Here is a 23,456-nt window from a genome sequence, read left to right as displayed (position 1 = left end):
AGGTGTGCCCAAACTTTTGACTGGTACTGTAAATGGTATACATAGAAAATAGCAGATCTCAAATGTTGTTAATACCAAAATAATAAAACATACAGTGATTGCAAGAAAGGCCAACACATAGTGTGTGTCTCGGTCATTTGGACCATTGCTACCATGTGTCGTTTGTACGTAAGGGCCCTCAGAGCATTTGTGCGATGCTCATGATAATCTGTACATAGCTGTGTCAACTAACCAGGTAGTGATTCGACCTACCAGCAGTCTGTCAGAAGAGCCTGTCAGTCTGCTGTAGTAATGGACTCTGCTGTTGAGGATGGCAGCCTCAGCAGAGACTCTCTCCTGTGGGTCATCATCTACGATATTCCTGGGCTCCACGTGGAAAGGCCTAGAAGAAGCAGACAAAAAGTCATGTAATTTCTAGCTGTATTCAAGTAACCAATTTTCATGATAGAATTCATTCAACGTGTTTCAACAGAATTGCGTAGCTAAGCAACAGTTTTGGTCCATGTTTACTTCCTGTAAGCCGATGTTGTTCACATACACATCTACTGAGATAAATTGAGACACATTAACAATATTCTGTTTGAAACTGTGAAATGGTCTCTATATTGTATAGTTGTGACATCACTTTTTATAATATGGGACATTTAATTCACGCAAAAATGCCGATTCCAGCTTTTCCAATGTGAGGATCTGCTGCTTTTTCTCCTCCATCCTAAAAGGCATTTACACAGCAGGGATGTGACATATAAACATAAAAAAAAGTGAAATACTTGCCTGAGGATATTTTGGATCAAAGTTAGTCATACTGGTAGCAATGCAAACTAACAACAGCACTGTTTTTTAATAAAAGGGTGATCTATTGTGTAAAACTACTGTGATCCTTTAGACCCAGAGCAGCATCTTATAGTCTGTCTGACAAAAAATATTGTATTGCCTTAGCTACTGTAAGCTTATTTATTGAGTTTCCTTTTGAAGACATGCTCTTAATTAATTTGAGTTTCTTCTTGTTTACATTTATGCAATGAATATGTCTAGGGCTTTTATTGGTTGAAAAGAGTTTATTAAGTGTTAATAACTTTTGCAGTCTTGGTTGGGAGAGCAGGTCCTCTGTGTTGTTGTACACTAAAGTGTACATTTTGAATATGTCTGTTCTGCACAACGTGAATGGATGTTGCCTTTATCAGTGCTGTGAAAGCTCAGAAGAAAATGACCTTATTCCATAAAATAATTACATCGCCACATAATGTTCGCCCTCTGTGTGAAGGTACTCTTGGCAATAAATATATTAACGTGCAAATTGATCACATGAACAAAATGACTTCGATGTGTAAAGATCTTAAACTGAATATCTAAGTGATGGGCATTTTCACTATTTTCTGACATTTTATAGACACACAATTGATCCAAAAAAAAGAAATTGAAAGTTAAACAGTTAAATGCATCCCAAAATATGAATTGTACAGAACATAAATGCAATCTTTATTTGGTTTGAATCTTAAACATGTATTGACTGAAAGAACTTGTACACACTAAAGCAACTATACACATGTATGTGACTTACTGGAAGGGAGTGTTTGTAATGCTTTATTTCTAGAAAGCTAGTTGGTCAATGTGAAATACCTAAAGGGATTAAAATTCACAGAAACTGCAAATACTAGGTTGGTGCCAAAGACACACAAAGACACACACGCACACGCACACACACACACACACACACAAAATCGCACACCTACTTAGTATGTGCTTGTCAAGCGAATTCCAGGACTAACTTGTAGGAAGCACCTAGTTTGTTAGATAACAGCCACAGCCAGATATGAGAAACCTGCATGGTCCAGGTCAGCTCACAAGACCAGGATTCAAACTTTCGGCTAAAGCTACTGTATTGGCTTTTTCAAAAACACCCACAGGAATTAATGAAAAACTATAATGCAGGCAAACAAAACAGTGCATTAAACAGCCTCTATGTGCCTGATGGGGTGATTCTCTTAGACCACATGATGCAAGATTAAAATATTTTCATCTTAAATACATACAAACTGTACAACTAGAAAACAGAAATCTTAGTTTACTTTTTACAATGTCTATATATTGTGCAAAGTTCATAGAAATAGTCAAGCTCCCTATATACACACATGTAGAGTAACACATACATATAGACAAAATAAAAGCTATTGTACTACCTACTGAAAGCAAACAACAAAGGGCATGTTATTAAATACCACAGAACATAAAAATGAGAAAAAGATCCATTTGTCAAAAACACAATTAGATTCTGGTGCAAGATTAAAGCTCACTTTGGTATTGTTCTGTTTGACACATATTTATATTTATAAAGTACTTATATGTAGTATATTGTGTGTGGAAGTGCTAGGAGACAACATTTCTAGGTTTTAGACAGAACCTGTAACTGTTGCTATTATATTGTTAAGCTACATCATTTGTTAGACTCATTTTTGTTTTTCCTAAAAAAACATTCTCTCTCTGGTTGCTTTAATGAAAACAGGAAAATGCTCTCAAAGTTATCAGATTGGTGAGATGAACCAGAAGGGTGTCAAAGTAGAAGAAGAGAAAAAACTAAAACTATAACTGAAATTAAACTAAAAATGCTCTGCACAAATTTAAGCAGATAATGGAGAAAGCAGTTTCAGACTGAATAAGTTCATTAAAACCAAAAGTCTATGCTTTGGTTGTCTGAAAACTGGACACCACTCAAGTAACTGCAACAGTAGGCGTGTTTGTGACATGTGCCACAAGCCGCATCCCTAACTTTCTGCATGAGGAACATACTTAAGACGAACAAAGACCACCAGTGAAATCTAAATTTAGAAATGCCAAGTACAAGTCAAGACAGGTACAAAAAAGACTTAAATCAACACAACCAGAAAAAACAACCACAGCTGCTACTTCAAATATAACACTTGGTGAAGCGAACACAAACAGCTGCAATAATTCCTGTTTGGCTTTCATCCACAACTTAGCCGGCCCAAGAAGTCCATGTATACGCTCTGTTGGATTCTCAAAGTGCCACAACCTTTATCTAAGTCAAGTAGCCAAGGCTTAGGAAGCAAACAAAGAGCAAGTCAAGTTCAAGCTATCTACCATGACCTCAAGAAGCAGAATAGTATGCTTTCAAAGAGTAAACAATCTAGAAGGCAGAGGCTCTTACTCCGGAAGGAAGATCGGATTATCATCAGTCTACACATGTGACTTTATTCCAGCCAACAGAACTCACATACCGACAGATGAAACTGCAAAAGCCTGATCCCAGCTAGAGCACCTCCAAGATGAGATTGCACCTCTGCAGGACTGCGTAGTAGGTCTGCTCATTGGGTACAACTGATCACAAGCCCTACTTCAAATGGGAGTTGTGTCTGGCAAAGAAACTCAGCCTTATGCACAGCACAGAGACCTTGAATAGAGGTTCGTTAGCCACAGGAATCCCAGTGTAGAGTACGACGATGCCATTGGAATAAGCCATTGCATAGCAGTGAGAAAAGTGACACCAGGTGCAATAGCACGATGTGAGTTGAATCAGAGTGCAAGAAATTACTCCTTCAGACATCATAAGAGTCCTTGAATCAGACTTCTCTGAAAGTTCTGGACAGATAACTGTGTCTCATGAAGATCTTAAGTTTCTGTTGAAGTTGAGAGAAAACATCACACAAAAGGACAATGGGCCATTACCATTCAAAGAGGCAAGATCTCAATTTCCTCACAACAAAACATGCTGAATACACAGCCTAAACTGTTTTAAAAGAAGACTTAATAATAACAATAATACATTTTAATTTTATAGCGCTTTAAAAAAAAAGGTACTCAAAAACACTTTACATGGTAAAGAGAGAAACAATAATAGAAGTAACAATGTAAAAAAGGCAGTGAGATGAGAAAAAAAAAAAGGATTTATGTCTTCGTATTTATTAGTTATATTTTGTTGAAATATCAAGAAGTTGGACTGGTGTTACCCAACAAACAACGACAGGCAAAAAAAAAAAACAGGCACAGTCATCACGGTGCAGCCGGACTGCTGAACTGGATGCCATGTTCCTTGATAACCATGAACATACAAACAGAAGTTTATTTTGACTCAGTCCCACAAGCACCGTCCTGCTGCCACAAAAATGAACTCGTCCACCGAGACAGACCACCGCTGCAGTAGACCCAAACAAATTCACCACTTCTTTCAATGTGCCTTATTTGAGAATGAAACTATTTGGGAATCTTTATTAAAAATGATCGTCCTCAGTAGGAACCTATGGGCTTGGAGCTGAGAGACTTTCTCGTTTCACAGAACGAGAAAATCTGAAAGTATTTAGAGACGGACTAACACATTGTTGGTTTTTCTCTGTATAAAGCACTTTTGTTATGATTGACGTTATATGGGGTTTCATTTATCAAGCCCAATGCCCAGAAATCAGGAATATGATTTCAAACAATCCAGTGTGTGGCTTTCTATTGTCTGGTATTAGCTCATTATTAGTGTGCCAGTAAATTGAAAGAACTCCTTTGTGTTATCTATTGAACAACATGAACCTGTGTGCAGCTGTCTCTCACAGGACAGTCATGTGCACAAAAGGGTGGTGCTAGTAAATATTGCATATCGATTGGTGTAGTGTTTCAGTGTTATCTACCTTTTGGCCTTGAAGTCCAGCGAGTCTGTGGACCCTCGGTTGGAGTAGCTCTCTCCAATCTGCTCTGGGCTCAGCAAAGGCCTGAAGTCGTCCTCCATGATACCTCTGACTCCAAGCTAAAGCCTCTCAACGCGCATCACCTGACTGGGAGCAGATATGTTGTAAAATCTAATCAGTGACTGTCACAGAGCAACCATAAAACATTATTTGTCAAGTACGGATTTTAACTGCAAGCAATTGTAGTTGTTGGTATAGCGCTGTGTTAAGTCTGATTTGTTTTATTCTACCTTCCAGGTAGCCACTGGTTCCCACTCACTCCAGCATGCTGTAAAAATCACCCTGTAGAGAAATACTCGCTGTTATGGCAATCCATAACAGCGAGTATTGTGTCTGCTGGATTATCTTCTCCCAAGAAAGTTTACAATCTCTGGAAGGTGATTTTCATCCAGATCTGAACATAAACCTGCTTGCTGACCTGGGGATAAAATGAGCTGCTGGGTCCTAAAACCCATTTCTCCATGGAATAGGACATGGCCCCAAGATTGTTGTGTGGAGATCTGATTGAAACAAATTCATTCAGGAAAATGCAACATGCAAAATCAGCTGAAATTCGCTCCTGGAGGGTAGCCCACTCTAACTAGATGGTAATGCAGTTTTGGTGAAAAAAAGAAGTCTAGTAACCAGCGGCTGCTTAGAATGGAGTAAAATCACATCCAAACATTTAAACACTATCCTAGTTTAGTCAACAAAAAAAATGTTGCCAAAGTGTCAAATAAAAAAAGTACACAATAATATAATATATTATATAGTATAGCAATGTAATGTTGTTTTAATATTTGTCATTATATTATATTACAGAGTACTTTTTTATTTGATGCTTTGGAAACATTGTTTTTTTAACTTTCATACAAAGCAAACAGCCACATTGATTGATTGATTGATTGATTGATTGATTGATTGATTGATTGATTGATTGATTGATTGATTGATTGATTGATTGATTGGCAAATTGACTTAATGCTGTAATACACTCACATGACACTTATAATTTAGGAGAGTAAATATGCAAGGATTTAAGGATAATTTCTGTACATCACATGTAGGGTTAAGGCTTTTGAAAAACAGAATTGAAAAAATAACACTCATTCTGACTTAGAACCACACATGTATTCAAATGGACAACTTTTCAGTTTCTTCCTCAGATCACAATGTTTAAAAATGGTTTAAACTTATCCTCTGTGTGTGTGTGTGTGTGTGTGTGTGTGTGTGTGTGTGTGTGTGTGTGTGTGTGTGTGTGTGTGTGTGTGTGTGTGTGTGTGTGTGTGTGTGTGTGTGTGTGTGTGTGTGTGTGTACACCGTTTTTACATCTTTACACCCTGTACCAAGAACACCAAAAACTTATTTTTGTTATCTTTCCTATAAAGTCTCAACTATATGTGTGTATGTCAACAGCAGAATATCAAGGATGTGTGTGGATATTTTTGTCTTTTGAGCAGTATTCCTGCTGCTTTTCACTCTGCACACTACAGAGAAGGGGTCTAACGAATCCAACAGTTTGGATCGGATCAAGGATCAGAGTCACGGATCATGGATCATGGATCATGGATGGGATCAGCACAAAGAAAGATGTGGAGCAAATAGAACTTTTAAGGATCCAGATCACATTTTATTTCCACCAATACTAACTGTCAATCATTGATGATCAATATTGACAAAATGGTTGCCAATGGTGACCTGGCAACTGTTACTGTGGAACCCTGTTTCATGAAATGAATCAGAACACTCCTTAACTTCACTTCAAACACCTATATTAGCTCGTATGTGTCAGTTCAGCTGAATTCTCTGGCTCCTCCCTAACCGTAATAAAATAGGCAAGACTCTGAAGTCTTACAGGTATCTTGACCCACCGACTCTGGTAGCAGCTGCCGCACCAAGTAGGAAACCAGAGCACTGGCTAACTGTAGCCCCAGTTTGTGTCTCCCAAACACAGTTGCTGGCTGGGTAAAGCAAACCTGATCTGATGGATTAACAATGTCATTCATAGGGATGCCCCCTGAAACTCTGTTCTAAAGGGAAATCGGTTCCAAATGAGTAAAGACCAGAATGTTGCTAAGGTCCAGAGTTAAAGGTTCTGCCATCAAAATTACAGAGAGAGAACTCCTTGTCTTAAACGTCCTGTCTCTTTGTCTTTGTCTTTACTCTGACACATACACTTCGACTCCGACTCAATACAGTGAGACACACATCATGGCAGAGAGAACACAAAGATCCAAAGTGAGGCTACATTTTCCTCCAGTAGATGATGAGAACTCTTGTTGTCTCAAACTCAATTAAACCCTCACAAGTTAAGGGAGTTAAGGGAAACTGCAGCAGTTTATCACAACATCTGGACAACAAGCAGAACATCAATCTGCAGAAATTATCAGTATTCTACTGTTTGGAGATCCGCCGTCCATCCTCGTCCACTGTAGGTAACGTTAGTGATGCCATACAGAGTTTGATCAGAAGAACAGGCTAATCAAGAAAATACTCAGCTAATTGTTTAGTTGACAATGTACTTTAGAGATTTTAGAACTTCTTGCTTTGCTGCTCAAGAAAGACTATTTGTTTACATACAAGAATAATAAAGCAATGTCAATTCTTATCCTAATTGTCTTTTTTTCTCACAACATAATCATAAACAGGTGATAAGAGTATTGATAAGGAACCAAACGGAAAAGCAGTATAGATAAGAGTACTATAATTGATAAAAATCCTACGAATACCCATACCTAGTCATACATGAACTACATGTATTTCTCTGCTGTGGTATTAAACACGACACATGGGCCGGACGATCACTGTGCCGTATTCAGAGGGTGACTTACCCTTTAAGTTACCTTTAAAGCTTTTCATAATTCCATGAATGTATCATAAACTGTGATCTTAAAGTATGCATTTTTACATGCCTAATCTTTACTTTGACTGGGAGGAACCCTTGCCTACGAGAAGCTCCACAAATTGAGGACTTCAATACTGTCACTGGGCACAACAATGCTGGCAATCTTTGCAATCCAATTTTGTGGTTAATAATAATTGACAGCTCCAAATAGATGATTGTAAAAAGATTGTCTTGTGTTTAATTGCTTTCAGATAAGAAACATATTGGATGCATTGAATATTTGACACACGCTCGTTGCTGCTTCTATAACAGCATATTCTGAGAAAATGATACAGACTTTCCCTTAAACCAGGTCGGAAGTAGGTTTAAATTAAACGTCAGTTAAAATGATCTCTAGTTGGGTTTAAGTAATTACAATAAAGAACTGATCACAATTCAAAGTGTTTTTTAATATATTTCATGTAACCTTTAAACTATATTTTCGATACATTGGTGAATTATTGTTTTTGTAGTCCTACTCTCTGACAATCGTGCACATCTGATGAAGTATCTTCTGTATACTACTTGAACTGTTAAATAGTCTTGAGATATGTATGCAGTCATCATAAAGGCTGTAGGTATTTACTGTAAATGGGTGTGGATGGTACTACACTGCTACATCCATCATTTGTCGGCCTTAGCTTAGAGGACAATAGGCATCTAGAGTTTCAGGAGTGGAGGACGAGGTTGCAAGGACACAAAGGGATTCGAGAAAACATTTAAAAGGACATTTTAAATCTGTTTAAAACAGGAATTCTTTATTTTGTTTAATGTATTGATAGTAGTCGCGGACATATCCATACACTGTCGTTTAAAAAATGATCGCGATAGTAAGCTATATCAATATTTTTTGCACAGCCCCAGTTACGTGGGAGGCGGACACAAGCTTAGCCTGTAGCTTTAACTAACATGCATCCCGCTCTAACATGACTGTAAATGTAGATTAGCTCTGCAAATTTCCCCACTGTGGGACTAATAAAAGGATTAACTTATTTTATCTTATCTCTACCACAGATATTATGATACTACTCATCTTACACAGTCTGGCTGTGTTTATGGGGACAACCTCAGTAAATAGCCTAAGCTACTCTAAGTGTTGTTATTTTAACAAAGGGAGATGGAGTCAGAGTTGACAGCTCAGCTTGACCATCAACAATATTTTAGAAAACATTATTATTCTTGCTGGGTATGCTGACAATAACGGCATACGAGAGGGTTTATGTTGACGAGTGTTGCCATTAATGTAAGCCGTAAAAAAACAGCATCAGTTTGCTTATTGTGTAGTAAATTAATGAACAATCATATTTGCAAGAGTAGCATACATGACAGTTCCCTCAGTGACATCCTAGTTGTTATTCCGTGTTTGGCACAAATTAGTTTAAACTGTCCTGACTTAATAGCAAGTCATATCTTGATTTAGGATTAGTACGAAACAATCCATCTTCTCAACTCTACTGCTTTGTGGAAACTAATGGCTACTTCCATCCGTCTCATCTGAATTGTTTGGTCACACAGTTCATAAGCCCATGACCTTTGCAAAACTCCCAGAAACCATTTGTACTATTGCAGGTGATGGAGATGGGCCAGAGAGGAGGTACGCTAATGACTGTGTTAGAACTCAATTAAAGCTAGTCCTTATGCTTGCTCATGAAAAGCAGTTCAGTGGCCAACCATGATCATGGTCATGATTCCAAAAATGGAAACACAATTTAAATATCTATCATGCAGTATACAGCACTCAAAGTTCAAAAGCCACATCAGCAACATATCATATTTGTTATTGAAAGATTTTATAGACTTATAAACTAAGCACGAGGCAGACTTCATGTAAAACCCCACCTGCTGTTTCAGTGATATGTTTAAGTTAGATACAGTAGCTGCAGTAACATGGGGGGGGGGTGGTGAGTCATACACCGGTTTGACAGACATGATGAAGCTTATTCTCTTCCTCGTTAGCCTTTCAACATCAACCACAGTTATGGAGAGCCGTGCAGTTCCGTACAGCCCGTGCCTTGCTTTAGATAACCTCACCACAAGCGCGGACGTCAAACCAGACGGCACGTGACCACACTAATACACCCACGTACAACAGGAACAAACCCCGAGACGGTTGTTTGAACGCGTTCGATTCTTCGACTTAACGATAGCATTCTGTTTTTAAACCTCCTGTTGTGTTAGAGGTGTTGAGAGGTGGAACGTTAGCCTCACCACACGGACACTTTCTGATGGCTTTCTTCACGATATTAGTACCAGAAGTAGGTGAATGTTAGAGAAAACACACACACACACACACACACACACACACACACACACACACACACACACACACACACACACACACACATTGACTGAAAGAACTTGTACACACTAAAGCAACTATACACATGTATGTGAGTGTTTGTAATGCTTTATTTCTAGAAAGCTAGTTGGTCAATGTGAAATACCTAACAGGATTAAAATTCTCAGAAACTGCAAATACTAGGTTGGTGCCAAAGACACACACACACACACACACACACACACACACACACACACACACACACACACACACACACACACACACACACACACTTTAGCATAGTTACCGTTAGAGCAGAAGTTCAGATCCGTACCAAAGTCTGCAGTGAAGTGCTCCTTCCTATTGTCTTCAGCTCATCTCAGATTTGCTGTGTCAGCGAATGTTACAACCAGCAAGTTGGACTAACGTGACTAAAAAATAAAGTAAAATGAATAAAAACACACAGCGGCGGATGGTAAAGTAAGCTACTGTCGTCGTCCCCCTCCCCCCCCCCCCCCAACACAAATATGCAGGAGACGGAATATAATAGCTAACGTTACTGTCCACAGTCTGAATGCAGAGGAAGTGGAATAATAGAAGTTCTTTTTCCAACTGATGAGGTACAAGCTGTGCCTGTCTTCTTGTTGTGAACGATGGTCTTCTTCTTCTTCTTCTTCTTCTTCTTCTTCCCCTCCTTTGCTTTGCATTTCCTCTTCTTCTGGGCGTTTGCAAAGAGCGTTAAACTGCATTACCGCCACCTCCTGAACTGAACTGGAACAGCGTGAGAGAAATCATGAATCACCTAATACTGAACAATACCGTTTCACTATTAAATATTTGGCTGTTCTAAAAAACAACGCGTTCCCTATCAAGTTAAGAGAATTTAAGGATTCAAGGTTCATTTATTGTCATTATGCAACACAGGGATGCACAAGGAAATTCATGTTTAGCTCATTAGTAACCCAACAAACACATGACAAACAAAACTGAACAAAAACTGTAGTTCCTTCATTAAGTGCATTTTTTTATTTGCATCATAAGGAATGTCAACATCAGCAACAAAAACAACTCTCTGAGCATCTTACCATTAAAATTTGAGGAAAACATCGATTAACTCTGACCAGTGTTTGAGCACCATGTATCATATTTAGCTTTGATTACAAAGCTGTGAAAAGCAACACGAGGTTCCTAGATTTGTATGCACCATCTATATACATTATATTGATATTATGAGAAAAAGATTAACAGACAGACCTGAAATGTCTCTACAATACTAGGCAGAGAACACCGACTCTCATCTTGTACACTTGTACACAACTGAATTAGAGAAACACATCTGAAAGAAAGGTTATTTTGAGTCTCTTCAATTTGTAACAAATAAAAAAATACATGTCAATGGCTAAAATTTACTTAGAGATGTTTGTCTGAAGAAATCTGTCACCAAATTATTCAGATTTTTGCTTCTATTTCATTTGTTTATCTGTATCATTATTGTCATTATAATTATTATAATTATTATAATTACTATTATTGCTTGTATTGTTGTTTTTATTAATGTTTATTATTATTATTATTATTATTGTTATTATTTCATCTGATGCAGCTGTTCTTTTCTATATTTACTTATTGAAATGGTATGAACATTTAAAAAAAAAGAAATATACAATATTATTATTATTATGCAATTGACAAGTTGTAATCAACATGACTGACATAATGCAAGTTTAGTACCTATCTTAATCTCACCCAGGCGTAAGCCTGACGAGAAGTTGTGTTTGGTCACGTGTGTGTGTTTCCATGCTTCCTTGTGTGAGTGATTGTTAACCTCTGTGTCTGTCCACTAATCTCTCATTCTGCAGCAGTAAACTGCATCATATTCTGGGAGTCTAGTTATGACTGCATGATCAAGGACCTCTAGTGGTTGCAGTGACTTACACTTTCTCAGAACAAGATTTATAACCGTTTTTTCAACTTCCACTGACTGCTAACTCCTCATTCGCTCTTTTTTGGTCCAACAGCTAATGGAACTACCATTTAACACACTGCTGTCCATTTTCTGCCGGTCAGCCGCTGCTAAGCAGACAGAACAGCTTGATGAGTTTACCTTTGTGTTTTGGAGCAATACGATTCATTTTGTCACACGACAATGTTACATCGTTGCTCGTTTTTGAGTTTGAGTGAAGTCTGTTTGACGACGCCCCACAGCACAGGTTGTATTTATTTGTTCACACAATACAGCAGTGGTTGTTGCAGACAAACCTGGTGGAGATCTGCGCTCTGCTTAGTGACCACTTCTAGTTTCATAATTGTTTCACTCTACTCACTGGATTGAAGGCCACACAGCGCTCAGTCTGAAGAACCTCCTATTTTTATAACAATAACAAAACCACGAGTTTCTGATCCATTTGAAAGCTTTACCTCTTTTGTTTTTCCTTAGACAAACAAAACTTTGAGTTGGTGTTTTCAGGTCTTTTCACTTGTTGCTCCCATTTTCCATCCCAACTGTTGGTGTCTTTATTTAATTAGCCCATCTAGCAACAAATAATAAATCAAAAAAATAAACGTTATAGTACTTCATACTTGATATGACTTCATACTCATAAAGGTTAAGTTATTGCAGATTTGACTGACAAAAAACAATATCGAAAATCTTTTTCATTTTTGTGTTGTGCAGCAAACCATATGTATAGACATATTTAATCATCGCAGAGGGATAGATACACACCCCTACTTATTAACTTCATAGCTGCAAATTAATTATTATAAAGAGAAAATCATGAATCTTTATTTAGGATAAACCTTTTAAATTTATAAAAACAAAAGTTGACTACTTAACACAGGAAGTAGATTTGGTCTTTCTAACACCAGACAGAGTGTCCCACAGTACATTAATACAGTTGTCATAACAACGTATAAACCCTTTACAAAGAATGCCTGATTAAAAAGTGCTACTGGGTCCTGTTCCAGATATGGTAGGATGTGCAATTGACAGCAGATCCAGACAGTGGACTTTTTGAAGTAAAGCTTAGTTTATACTTGCCGCAGTGAAGCCGGCAGCGCGATCACGCGACTGTGACAAATAGTTCACTGATAAAAGCACTATTTAGATGTCTGGGGATTATACAAAGACAGACTGTTCACTTTTAGATGCTTTAGAAACAGTAGGTCTTAAAAAATCTTCATTTGAATATATATTTGGAAGCCAAATTAAATTGTTAACAGGGTATTAAACCTTGGTTTCTTTATAATGCATATAATACTTGACTTCTTTCTTAACAGGGCTGGTACAAAGGCGAACAAAGGCATTGAAGTAGATCATGAATATGAGATATGAGCACTTCTGAGCATGTGTGAGTGAGTGTGCACCTCTCTTTTTTGCCACGACTAATTTTGCTACATTCTGCTTCAGCATACTGCATCATATTCTGGGAGTCTAGTTATGACTGCATGATCAGGGACCTCTAGTGGTTGCAGTGACTCACAGTTTCTAAGAACAAGTTTTATTACTGGTTTTATACTGCCACTGACTGCTCACTACTCTAACCGGCCCCCGGCAGATAGGGGCCACAGCTGAGAGCATCTTTTATCAGTAGCTGCTGATAATAAGGGACGACAGTTTGCGATGTTTATTTGTTTATTAACTGGATCCCCATTAGCTGACGCCTTGGCAGCTGTTAATCTTCCTGTGGTCCCCAAAAATGACAATACATAATACATACAATTCATGATGTAAAACAAACAGTTAAAGCAGTACAGTCAGAATAATTAAAATAGTACAAGTACAGTCAGAGATTAGGATGTATAGTATCAAGATTTGTTCTTGGGGTTGGAGGTATCAAGTGACCTGAGCTAGCATTCCTCGTGAGGTGGCTATGTCTGTAGCATGTGCATTGTACTTGGTTAAAAAAATATTCAGTTGTCTGATTAGATACTAGATTTCTGAAACACATGAGGAAGCTATAGTGGGGTTTAATTTCAACTGAAGATTCTGACAAGCGAGAGTGCATGTATGCTGTATTTGTTCTTATTGAGCACTGGAATAAACTAAATAAGTGGAGCACTTTCTAGCCATTGCTATGTCCCTTTTTAGTAACAATGCTGTCAATGTGTTCTGACCACGACAATTTTTCATCCATAACTACATCCAATAATTTGGTCTTCTTGACCTGTTTTATTGCCATACCTGACATGGACAGATGAAGGTGTGGGTCTCCAATAAGCATACTCCTAGAGCCAAACATTTCCCCAGCTGTAGTTTTTCTGACAGCAATTGTTGTACCTTATCCTCCACTTCTGCCCATCCTTTGTTTTCGGTTTCTACCATGCCATTAATAAACAGGTTATTTCTCCTCGACTGGCCCTCTATATAGTCAATTTTCTTGTTGAGACCTGGATGTTTTTCCTCAACGTGTCCTGTTGCCTACTATCGCACGCGGCCAACTGTTTTGAATTTGATGATTTCAGGTCATCCGTTTCCTTCGACGTGTATTGAATACTTGTTTTGAGATCTTGCAAGTCCTTCAACATAACATCCTGTCATGATTTTGTATTTCAATCTGCTTATTTTATTCAGTTTTGATGTTTTACGTGTTGTTAATGTTGTTTTCTGCTGTCATTTCAGACTTGGTCACTCCCCCCTGCCTGCTCCTCCTCTGGTAGATTATTGTCAACTGCTCATCCTCCCCACTCGCCTGTTCCCCATTCACTCATTAGCTCCAGAGTATATCTACCAGCCCACTTCCACTAGCTCTTTGCCAGATTGTCTTCGTGCCATGTGTCGTAGCTTTCAAGCATTTAGATTCTACTAGTAAGTTATCCTGATCTACCTTGGTTTTTTGACCCTGCCTGTGTACCTTGGAATCTGCCTCAGCCTGTCCCCTTTGTTCTTTGTTTGCCTGCCTGGATTTGTAAATCCTTGTATTTGGTCTTCAGTAAATACTTCAACTGCCTCCTGAGTCGTGCTCTTGGGTTTTCTGTGCCTTTGAATTGTGACAACATCCATTCATTTGTTAGTAGAATCCAATATAATTTGAACAAAACATTTGAAGAGATTCTTTAAAATGTATTATACAAAGACTTTGAGCCGATGACCTGCATTCATCGTTGCTTGTTTTTGAGTTTTATTAAAGTTTGTTTTACATCGCCTTACAGTCCATTGGTGTCTAGACTGAATGTTAGCCAGTTGTTGGTTGTATTCATTCAATCCCTCATTACAGCAGTGGTCGTTGCAGACACACCTGGTGGAGATCTGCACTCTACTGAGTGAACCTTTTTGCACCTAGTTATTTTTTATTAAAGCCGAAGGGGTATTTCATAAACACAATTTTCTTCTAAGTTGGAAGAGATCTGGTTATTTCACATGAGACAATTCAGTGATTAATGTATTGGCCTGGTTTTGAAAAACATCCAGTTTTTTTTATCACATTACTGAGCTATACAACAAAATACCTAAGTCAAATATGCTTATCAGTTGTTTATGATCTTCAGTTATATAATCAACTTTCCATTCCTTCTCTTTTAATCAACTCATAACAGCGAGCATTATCTGTAACTAGACTTGCCTTATACATAATTTCATGTGTTACCCATGTGGACCATTTGAGATTCACTCTCTCCTCCACCGTTTCATTTGTTGCCTTTTCATTAAACTCCATTTGAAAAGTTCAAACCCAACTCACTGCTTTATCTTCTCCTAAAACCAGGTGATGCATTAATAACAGCGAAACCGCATGTCAGTGTCCCAATGTTGCCGATGCCAATATGAAATGGATAATTTTCAGATTCTGAAAAGTTACTCAAGGTGGAAGAATCATTCAGATCCTTTTCTGGAAATTTGTTATTTTCATGCATAGGATCTTAAGGCCCAGCTGGGGGTATGAGAGTGTCCTGTTTGTGGACCTCGGAATCCTGTCCCTGCTCTTTGCAGATGATGTGGTTCTTTTGGCTCCTTCAGAACATGACCTTCAGCAGCACTGGGACGGTTTGCAGCCCAGTATAACGCGGTCTGGAGGAGAGTCAGTACCTCCAAGTCTGAGGTAGCGGTTCTCTGCCAGAAAATGGTGGATGAAAACAGTTTCCTCAGTCTTATTGTTTGGACAATGTGTTTGGCTCTAAGCTAACAGAGCTACACACACACAGCTGAGTGCAGCCGCTGCTCTGTGGCAAGAGACACAGTTATTCTGTACCTTTGAAATGGGCATCAACCTCACATTTACACTTGTATTGTCAAAAAATTGACTTGATGCCTAAATAACACTTCAAGAAGCAATTACACCCTTGGGATGGAGCTGAGAGGCATGCCTGCTCAGAGCCAGTGCAGACCTCTGCATGGATTAAAACTAAATTGTAACTGTTGTGTTAGTCATGTGAGAGAAAAAACATATTTAATGATAACTCTGTGATGTTGTGATGAAATGATGGTGTTATTCTCTATTTTGTTCTTTTTATCAACATTTGTTGAAAGAAGATAGATATGAAGTACCAGCAGACGTATTCTTTAGGTGTGACGACACAACTAACCCATAAGAGCTATTTAGCATTTAAAAGTTTAAAATGGTGCTTGATCTTGAAAAAGTTGGCGACAACATACAGTATGTTACGATTTGATGATCAAGTAGAAGCTTCCTTTAACTTTCCATTTCATTTTATACACCTCTGCATGCATTCAGTATAGTATGGCACTGCTTGGAGTCATACAATGAACAAGAAATTAAAGCATGGATAATCCTGTAAAACATTTAATGAACAACATAAAAAGAAAGATGATCAATACAACCAATAAACATACACATTTTCTTTTTTCAAATTCTTTTCAGCACAAACTTTTCTAAACTCAAACAACTTCGACCCTTCAAAGAGTATATTGATATTTGCTTTCCTATAACTTTGCTACATGAAAAAAATATTTAAACACATAAACATCTGAAGAATTAAGAGTACAAAATGATGTCATTAGATTGTCTATAGATCTTTTAGACCTTTGTCACAAAGGCAGTGTAACTGTAAATAGACATGTCATTTTTCTTCTTTTAAAAACAGAACCACCTCATGACTGATTGTTTCTTTAGGTTGAAATACTGTTGGTTTTTGCATTGCCTTCATAAAACTGGTAAATTTCCAAATCTAGTCATCCTGGCTCAGGGCTACAAACTCAGCCTGGTTCTGGTACATCTGACAGCTGTGGATGTTGCTAATGATAACATTTACAGTTAGACTTCGCCGTTTGTGATCAGGTAGGATATCTTCCACCTACTATGCGTTCTATTTCTAGTCTTCAGTCGGAAATTCCCTGCTGGCGGATTGACATTACCGAGTTATAATGCTCCTTGCCAACAAACACTAAACGTATGTGTTGGAGGATACTCAACGGTGTGAAAGTAACACCGTGTGCTCAAGTTAGCAGAGCCTGCTGACATGTTTTCAGTCTACTGCATCATACACCGAGGTTGGAATACCAACCTGTTGCATTTTAACAAATAGTAGGTTGGAATTTCCAAATTTCCAAAATCTTTGGGAGACAGCACTCATGTGAGAACAGCAGTAGGACATCAATTTTCTCTTTTTTTATTCTCTTGATAGTTCCTCTTTGCATGCATTCAGCTGGGTCCATAAAAGCACCTTTATATAATATAACATAGCACCATTTTTTCCATATAGTTTCCTATTATACTGGGACCCAACCATTGGCATGCATACACTCTAAAAACAATGTTTTCTTGGTTACCATTTCTAAACGTAGCATCGCTCAAACATTACAAGGCAAATAATGAATTTTCATACAGTACTTTACATGTAGAGGATGAACTAATACAGTACACATTAAAGAAAGTGCTAGAGTACAAAGTTCCTTGTTTTTTGTTCTTACCCTACAGGACTATAGGACACACTAATGTATTACATTACACTTATGTAAATATACACCTTTTCACATTTTAATTATTCACTTCAGCTCATTTTTAAATGATTACCAAACATTAATATCTCTATATTTCCCTCTCCAAAACTCTGATGAGAAAACAGCAAACCAGAACGTCTTCTTCAGTGTGCACACATTCACATCACGCGACCTGCACAACCACAGATATACACATACACTTTGTCAAGGTGAGTCCCACCTCATTCCTTTGAATACTCACTGATGTAAAATGATCATTTTCATCATGGTGCATCATCAGATGTATATTAACAATCCTATGAGAACCAGTTTTCTGTTAGCTTTGACCAGTGGACATTTTTATCACTTCTTATTTGCATAAGACAGAATTGCAAAAAGCAAAGATACAGTCAACTTGTAAAGGTGCTTTAAGGCGTCAGGGTCGAACACATTAGATCTTTGATAACAATCCAGATCTCCTTCCATCAAGTTGTTCATCAAAGTCCAACATCCTGTTGCCCTCCTGCTGTAGGACAGCTCTCTATCTACTGACAATTTGATTCCTCACAGCCCGTAAACGACCATAGCAGCAGTTAGTATTTATGGTATTTATCACTCCAAAGTAATCACCCCCAAATCTGTCTTCTTGCTATCAAAGCCCCAGCTAATGCTTGAACTTTCCTGAGTGACAGGTAAGAGCAGCTGTGGTGACAATATGTGTGAATGCACTGTTCCTAGCTCTCATACTTCTGTGTCATCTCAATTTCATGTCATGGTCTTCCACTGATTCCAACACTGTACCATGCAGTTGAAAGTTAGCCAGTGGACCTCGACTTCAGATTTGTCTTGTACGGATCTTTTCGCTAATAGATGTCGAGCCGACCACAGCTTCTGTTCTCTCTCAGTGAGGAATCTACAGCGTCTTTAAAGTCACCTTTTAAGTCTGCAGACGGTGTTAGATGCTCTAAATTCAAATAGCCACCTCTTTACATTGTAAAAAAGATCACCTGTTTTTAGATGGATGTAGTTTTCCTAAATGTCAGTATGCTATGCGAATAAACAGTTTAATTCACAGGTCCATCATTTCTTATTAATTTAACTCTAACTTTCACATAATAATAATGAAATGGACAAAGTGTAATAATCCAGATGACCACTATATTTAGAGATAAACTGAAAGTAAGTGCACCTGAAATGTTGCCAATAATCGCAAGGGAAAACTGTGCACGCAGAGAAAGTCAACTGTGGCAGGCGGGAAGCTCCAGTCGTAAAAATATTTGAGCTTCATTACAGGTTTCATTTAGAAAAGTGCAGGTTTGTTCAGTTAATGTACCATGTAGCTTAGTAAATTTAGCTCCATGCTCATTATCTTCTTGTTTGCCCAAACCTTTTCAGTGCAGATGATTGCAAAGAGTTTCTTCGTTATTTTAGCATGTTTCTTTTCTATATGAATGCGCGCTGGAAGATGCTGACTGTTGGCACACGAGGCGCACACACCATGACATCAGATTGTACGATGCTCACATGTCACACATTCCAGAGTTTTGCGTTTGCTGTTGCTAAAGGCAATCATTTTAACGTGGGAAGTGTTCAGATTCACTCAATCCTTTTTCATCATCCATGTATTCTTACTGTTTGTCTCCGGGGTCAGCGGGTTGCTGCTAAACAAATCTAGACACAGTTTGGTGGTAAAATGAAGGATACATGATCTGTTGGTAACGGGATATAAAAGCAAAGCACCAGTATGCCTCTCTATAAAGGAACAAAAAGCATAACAAATATGAACTTATTAAATACCCACTTTTTATTACGCAAATAAGTGACTAACATTGTTAGGATACAGACAGAGCATTTAAACTTTTTTGTCCTTCTATCTATTCATTATTTCGATTTTGGAGGAAAAAGAGTGACGGGTCATTTGTTATTCTTTTAAGTCAGGGTCACAAATTTTTGAGAAATAATCAAAATCTCACTCAGCTTCCTTAGGAATCTTTTTAGCTCTGCAGTACTACGACATTTCCCAAACATTAAGGAAATGCGGGCTCCACCACCAACACCAAGTACAACATTTTGATTCAACAGAATAGACAGGAGCATACAAGACTAAAACAGAAAAAAATGATGTTTTAGGGCCACGGACATGTTCCTTCTTATTCTAAACTTATTCGTCTCAGTCTCATGAAATGTTGTGAAATGAGCACAAAGTCCTAACATGAAACATCTGCTAACAGCAGTAAACAGCTCCAGAGGGGAGAATAGTCTGTTTTACAGAGGAGCTATGCATTCATCGAGATGAAGATAGTTTTCATAGTGTGTGATACAACTGTTTAAAAAAAAAAACATTGAACATTTTTCATGTGAGGTGCAATGTCCTGTTTTATGCTCGAATCCGAACTAACACCTAATTCATTTACATTTATCCGAATGTTATCTAACATGTTTATACTACAATGTCAAACCACATTGTAGGATAAACATTTGTCCATTCAGTGGCGGTGCATTTAAAGATTCCTCACATTACTTCTCAGCTGGTTTGTTCAGCACAGCTCATACTTCTACTGCTAGCTGGTCACGGATCAGATGGACAGTGCATTTTACAAATGTCTCCTGTTGGAGTGCCAGGCCTGTTGTGCTCATGAACTTATAAATTCATGAAGATGACTGAAAATTTCACATTTCAAACTTTTTGTACCTGTAGTTTGTAATTTCAACTAAAAATCATTAGCGTTAGCTTGCGCTGTTGCCAAGTGATGCCATCCACTGTATTCCAATTGTTGTGCTCATTTCACAAAAATCAGCCAGACTTTAGTGTCTCATTACATCCGACAATGATTAATTAATGTGGCGTTTGCATTAATATGTGCAAGATGTATGAAAACAGAAATCATCTTGATGGGAAGCCGTCGAAAACGGACACAGATCACGATGGGAATTTGACTGCAGCTCATCAGATTGTAGAAGCAGGGATCCATGATTGTCACTTTATGCCAGAGGCATGGATAGAAATGGTCCCTCTACGTCAACTGATTAACAAGCAGCAGAACCAAAGTGCAGCTTTTATTTAAAGTGCTTTTCGGAGTGATATTTGGAATACAAAAGACAGATGTCTTTATACCTTTTTAAGGAATCCTCATTCAACTTTCAGGAGCATAAATATCACGTCTTTATAATTATAAAATAATTTTTAATATCTCGCCTCTTGAGCCAAATTCCCTGGCTATCAATTCTGAATCAAATCAATGTAAATAATCGTATATATATATTCTGATTGCACGTCATTTTTTAAATAAATTGTGCTTTGAATTATACTTCCACACTGCTTTATATAACTTTTTCCATTCATATGAAAATAAAACAACTCACGGAATCATAACGGTTCATGCCCTACACCAGACAACAAAAACACCAAACCCAACTAGTCCTGTGCTTTAATGCACCTAAAGGCATTACAAGAACTGGCTGCCACCAATACAAATATTTTAGAACTGTTTCTGCATTTTTTTTCTCCTCCTACACTGATATCTGTCATCTCGACACCATTAAACTTACCAATATACTGAAAGCAGTCAGTCCGCAGTAGAGTTACTCTAAGACAATGGGCCCGACTCAGACACTTCTGTGTGCTTTGTCTTGCTTCTGTTCAGACATCGACTAGTCAGTAACATTATGATTTTTTTTACATTTTACACTGCCTTGCAATAAGTAGTTGTAACTTAATTTCTAATATGAATAAGTACAAGAGGACTCAATTGCAACCTCAGTGCTATAGCTCAGTATTATCCAATCACAAGGGAGCACAGTACAAAATATAATACAACATTACAAACCACAGCAGGATTCTTTACCATATCAGGACACCTTAAATTGAAATGTGATACATCCGCCTGATAAAAGCTGTATTTTAATCTCTTCATCGTCTAAAGCAGTAATTCCCAAAGACTGGGTCGAGACTCACAGGTGAGTCACAGAAAATTTAACAGGGTCGCCAAATAAATAAGCAGAATTTCTTCCATAGTCTTGATTCAACATTTCTATCTGCAGTACACCTTTTAAACCACATGAGGGAGCCTGAATGTTCATATTGTTCTGAGAGTTGTAGTCTACTTTTAACAATGAATCTAATATGAAAGGTGAGTGTACATTCTGTTTGTTTGACTGATGACAGGAAATGAAAAGAATGAGTCTGTTAACTCTGCCTAAATGCATTATTTCTGTCTCATTTACAAAGTATTTAACATTAAACTAAGTAGTGATTTATCAAACTACATACTCAAAATGATTGGTTTACCAACAAGATTATCTAAGGTGATGTGGAAATGGCGGTCAAGATGGTCAGGGGTGTTCATTAACGTTCATGATTTATAGACGAGGCCTGATGTAAATTGGGTCGTAATGGTCTATTATTTTGAAACACGCCTTTATCGTTATGAGATAATATTGCTGATGCATCCCTTTCTAATTTATAATGTGCTCCTTATAATTATAAATAGTAATGAATGTTAACGCAAACTAAACAGAATGTAGTGTACATTTAAGTCATGTAATACTCACAGCTCTGCTGCCCCTAAAGTTCTCTTCTCAAATTCTGTTTTCACAATGTCAGACATCTGTGAGTTATGTTTCAGTTACATTATCTAAACAAAAGAACAGCTGAGTAATAACGTTTGACTCTGTTGTGCCGACAGAGTTTATGCTTCAGAAATATACATTATATTAATTAACCAATAGGTTAACCTAACCCGGTCCTAGTTAAAGACTGGCCTCATATAAGTATTTCAAATTCTACTTCTGATGTGTGCGGAGCGCTTATTCATTTCTTAACATCAGAAAAAGGTTGTGAGGCCTTGATTTTGCTTACAGGATATTCTCACGGAAGACTTTGAACCACCATAGACTGATCCAAGGTTTGCAGAACAGAGCGTAGCAACTGTGGTCATTAAGTCACAGTCTAAATCAGGTTCTTTGTCATTGGTGACCAGCTCTCACACAACACAGAGCTCAATGTACAGCAAACCATTGAGCCCCTTCAAGCTCTCAGGGAGAAGCAGCACAGGTTTTTTAGGGACTGCCAAAAGAAGAACAGAAAGTAAGACATCGACACTCTAAGACAACTTTGTCATGTCCTCATGAGCAGATAGCGGGGAAAGGTCAAATACAGGGTTCAGCAGAGACGAGCACATCGGTGCATCTAAAAGGCCTGAGCGCTAGTTTCTCTACCCGGTGTACCAATGAGCAGCGAGGCGTTCACTGACTTCAAGGACACAAGTCTGGTTTCCACCTTCACCTCTCTCTGTGTTGTGTTGCAAACACAGAGACCACTCTATATGACAAACAGAAATGGAAGAACTCATCTCTATAGCACCACATATTCCATAATGAAATCAATCAGTTATTTAGCCACACAGTAAGCACTAGACCTTGGAGCTGGTGTAATGTATAACATAAGAAAATAACTCATTTTGATGTCTCATTTCAAATATTGTTAGTGAGTAATGGAGTTAAGGGGCATGTAGTCTGAAATATAATTGTCAATGTTTCAAGTATCCACAAAGGTTTTAAAGGCATCACTATGCAACGGGCACTTGGACTGGCTCCGCCAGTGGGGTTGGGAGATAAATCTCAGGGCTCATGAGAGGATTGACAGGATAGAAAAGCAACATATAGAAAATATATATTTCTGTAACACATTTTTTCGATACTTTGCTCTAATTTTTCCTTTTTACTGTAAAATTTGACCTCCTTATGCTGCAAAAA

At 37.9% G+C, this 23,456-nt stretch overlaps 1 protein-coding gene across 3 annotated transcripts in view; it reads right to left on the bottom strand.

Moving 5' to 3' along the window:
- The window catches only part of slc38a9 (solute carrier family 38 member 9), a 33,908-nt gene extending 23,499 nt beyond the window's left edge, over positions 1 to 10,409 (bottom strand). Inside the window, exons 1-4 of one of the 3 annotated variants that reach the window (XM_054612571.1) lie at positions 10,397 to 10,409; positions 10,137 to 10,260; positions 4,632 to 4,775; positions 253 to 382 (exon numbers count right to left, since the gene is read on the bottom strand). In XM_054612571.1, the coding sequence (XP_054468546.1) occupies positions 253 to 382; positions 4,632 to 4,729 (228 nt within the window). In that variant the 5' untranslated portion in view covers positions 4,730 to 4,775; positions 10,137 to 10,260; positions 10,397 to 10,409. Of the gene's footprint in view, positions 1 to 252; positions 383 to 4,631; positions 4,776 to 10,136; positions 10,339 to 10,396 lie in introns of those variants that run through there. The other 2 variants (XM_054612572.1, XM_054612570.1) reach the window with 2 other exon arrangements.
- Between the last annotated feature and the right edge of the window lie 13,047 nt (positions 10,410 to 23,456).

This window comes from Anoplopoma fimbria, chromosome 14 (genome assembly GCF_027596085.1).
Source record: "Anoplopoma fimbria isolate UVic2021 breed Golden Eagle Sablefish chromosome 14, Afim_UVic_2022, whole genome shotgun sequence".
Taxonomy (NCBI): Eukaryota; Metazoa; Chordata; class Actinopteri; order Perciformes; family Anoplopomatidae; genus Anoplopoma; species Anoplopoma fimbria.
This window is presented reverse-complemented; position numbering and strand designations above follow the sequence as displayed.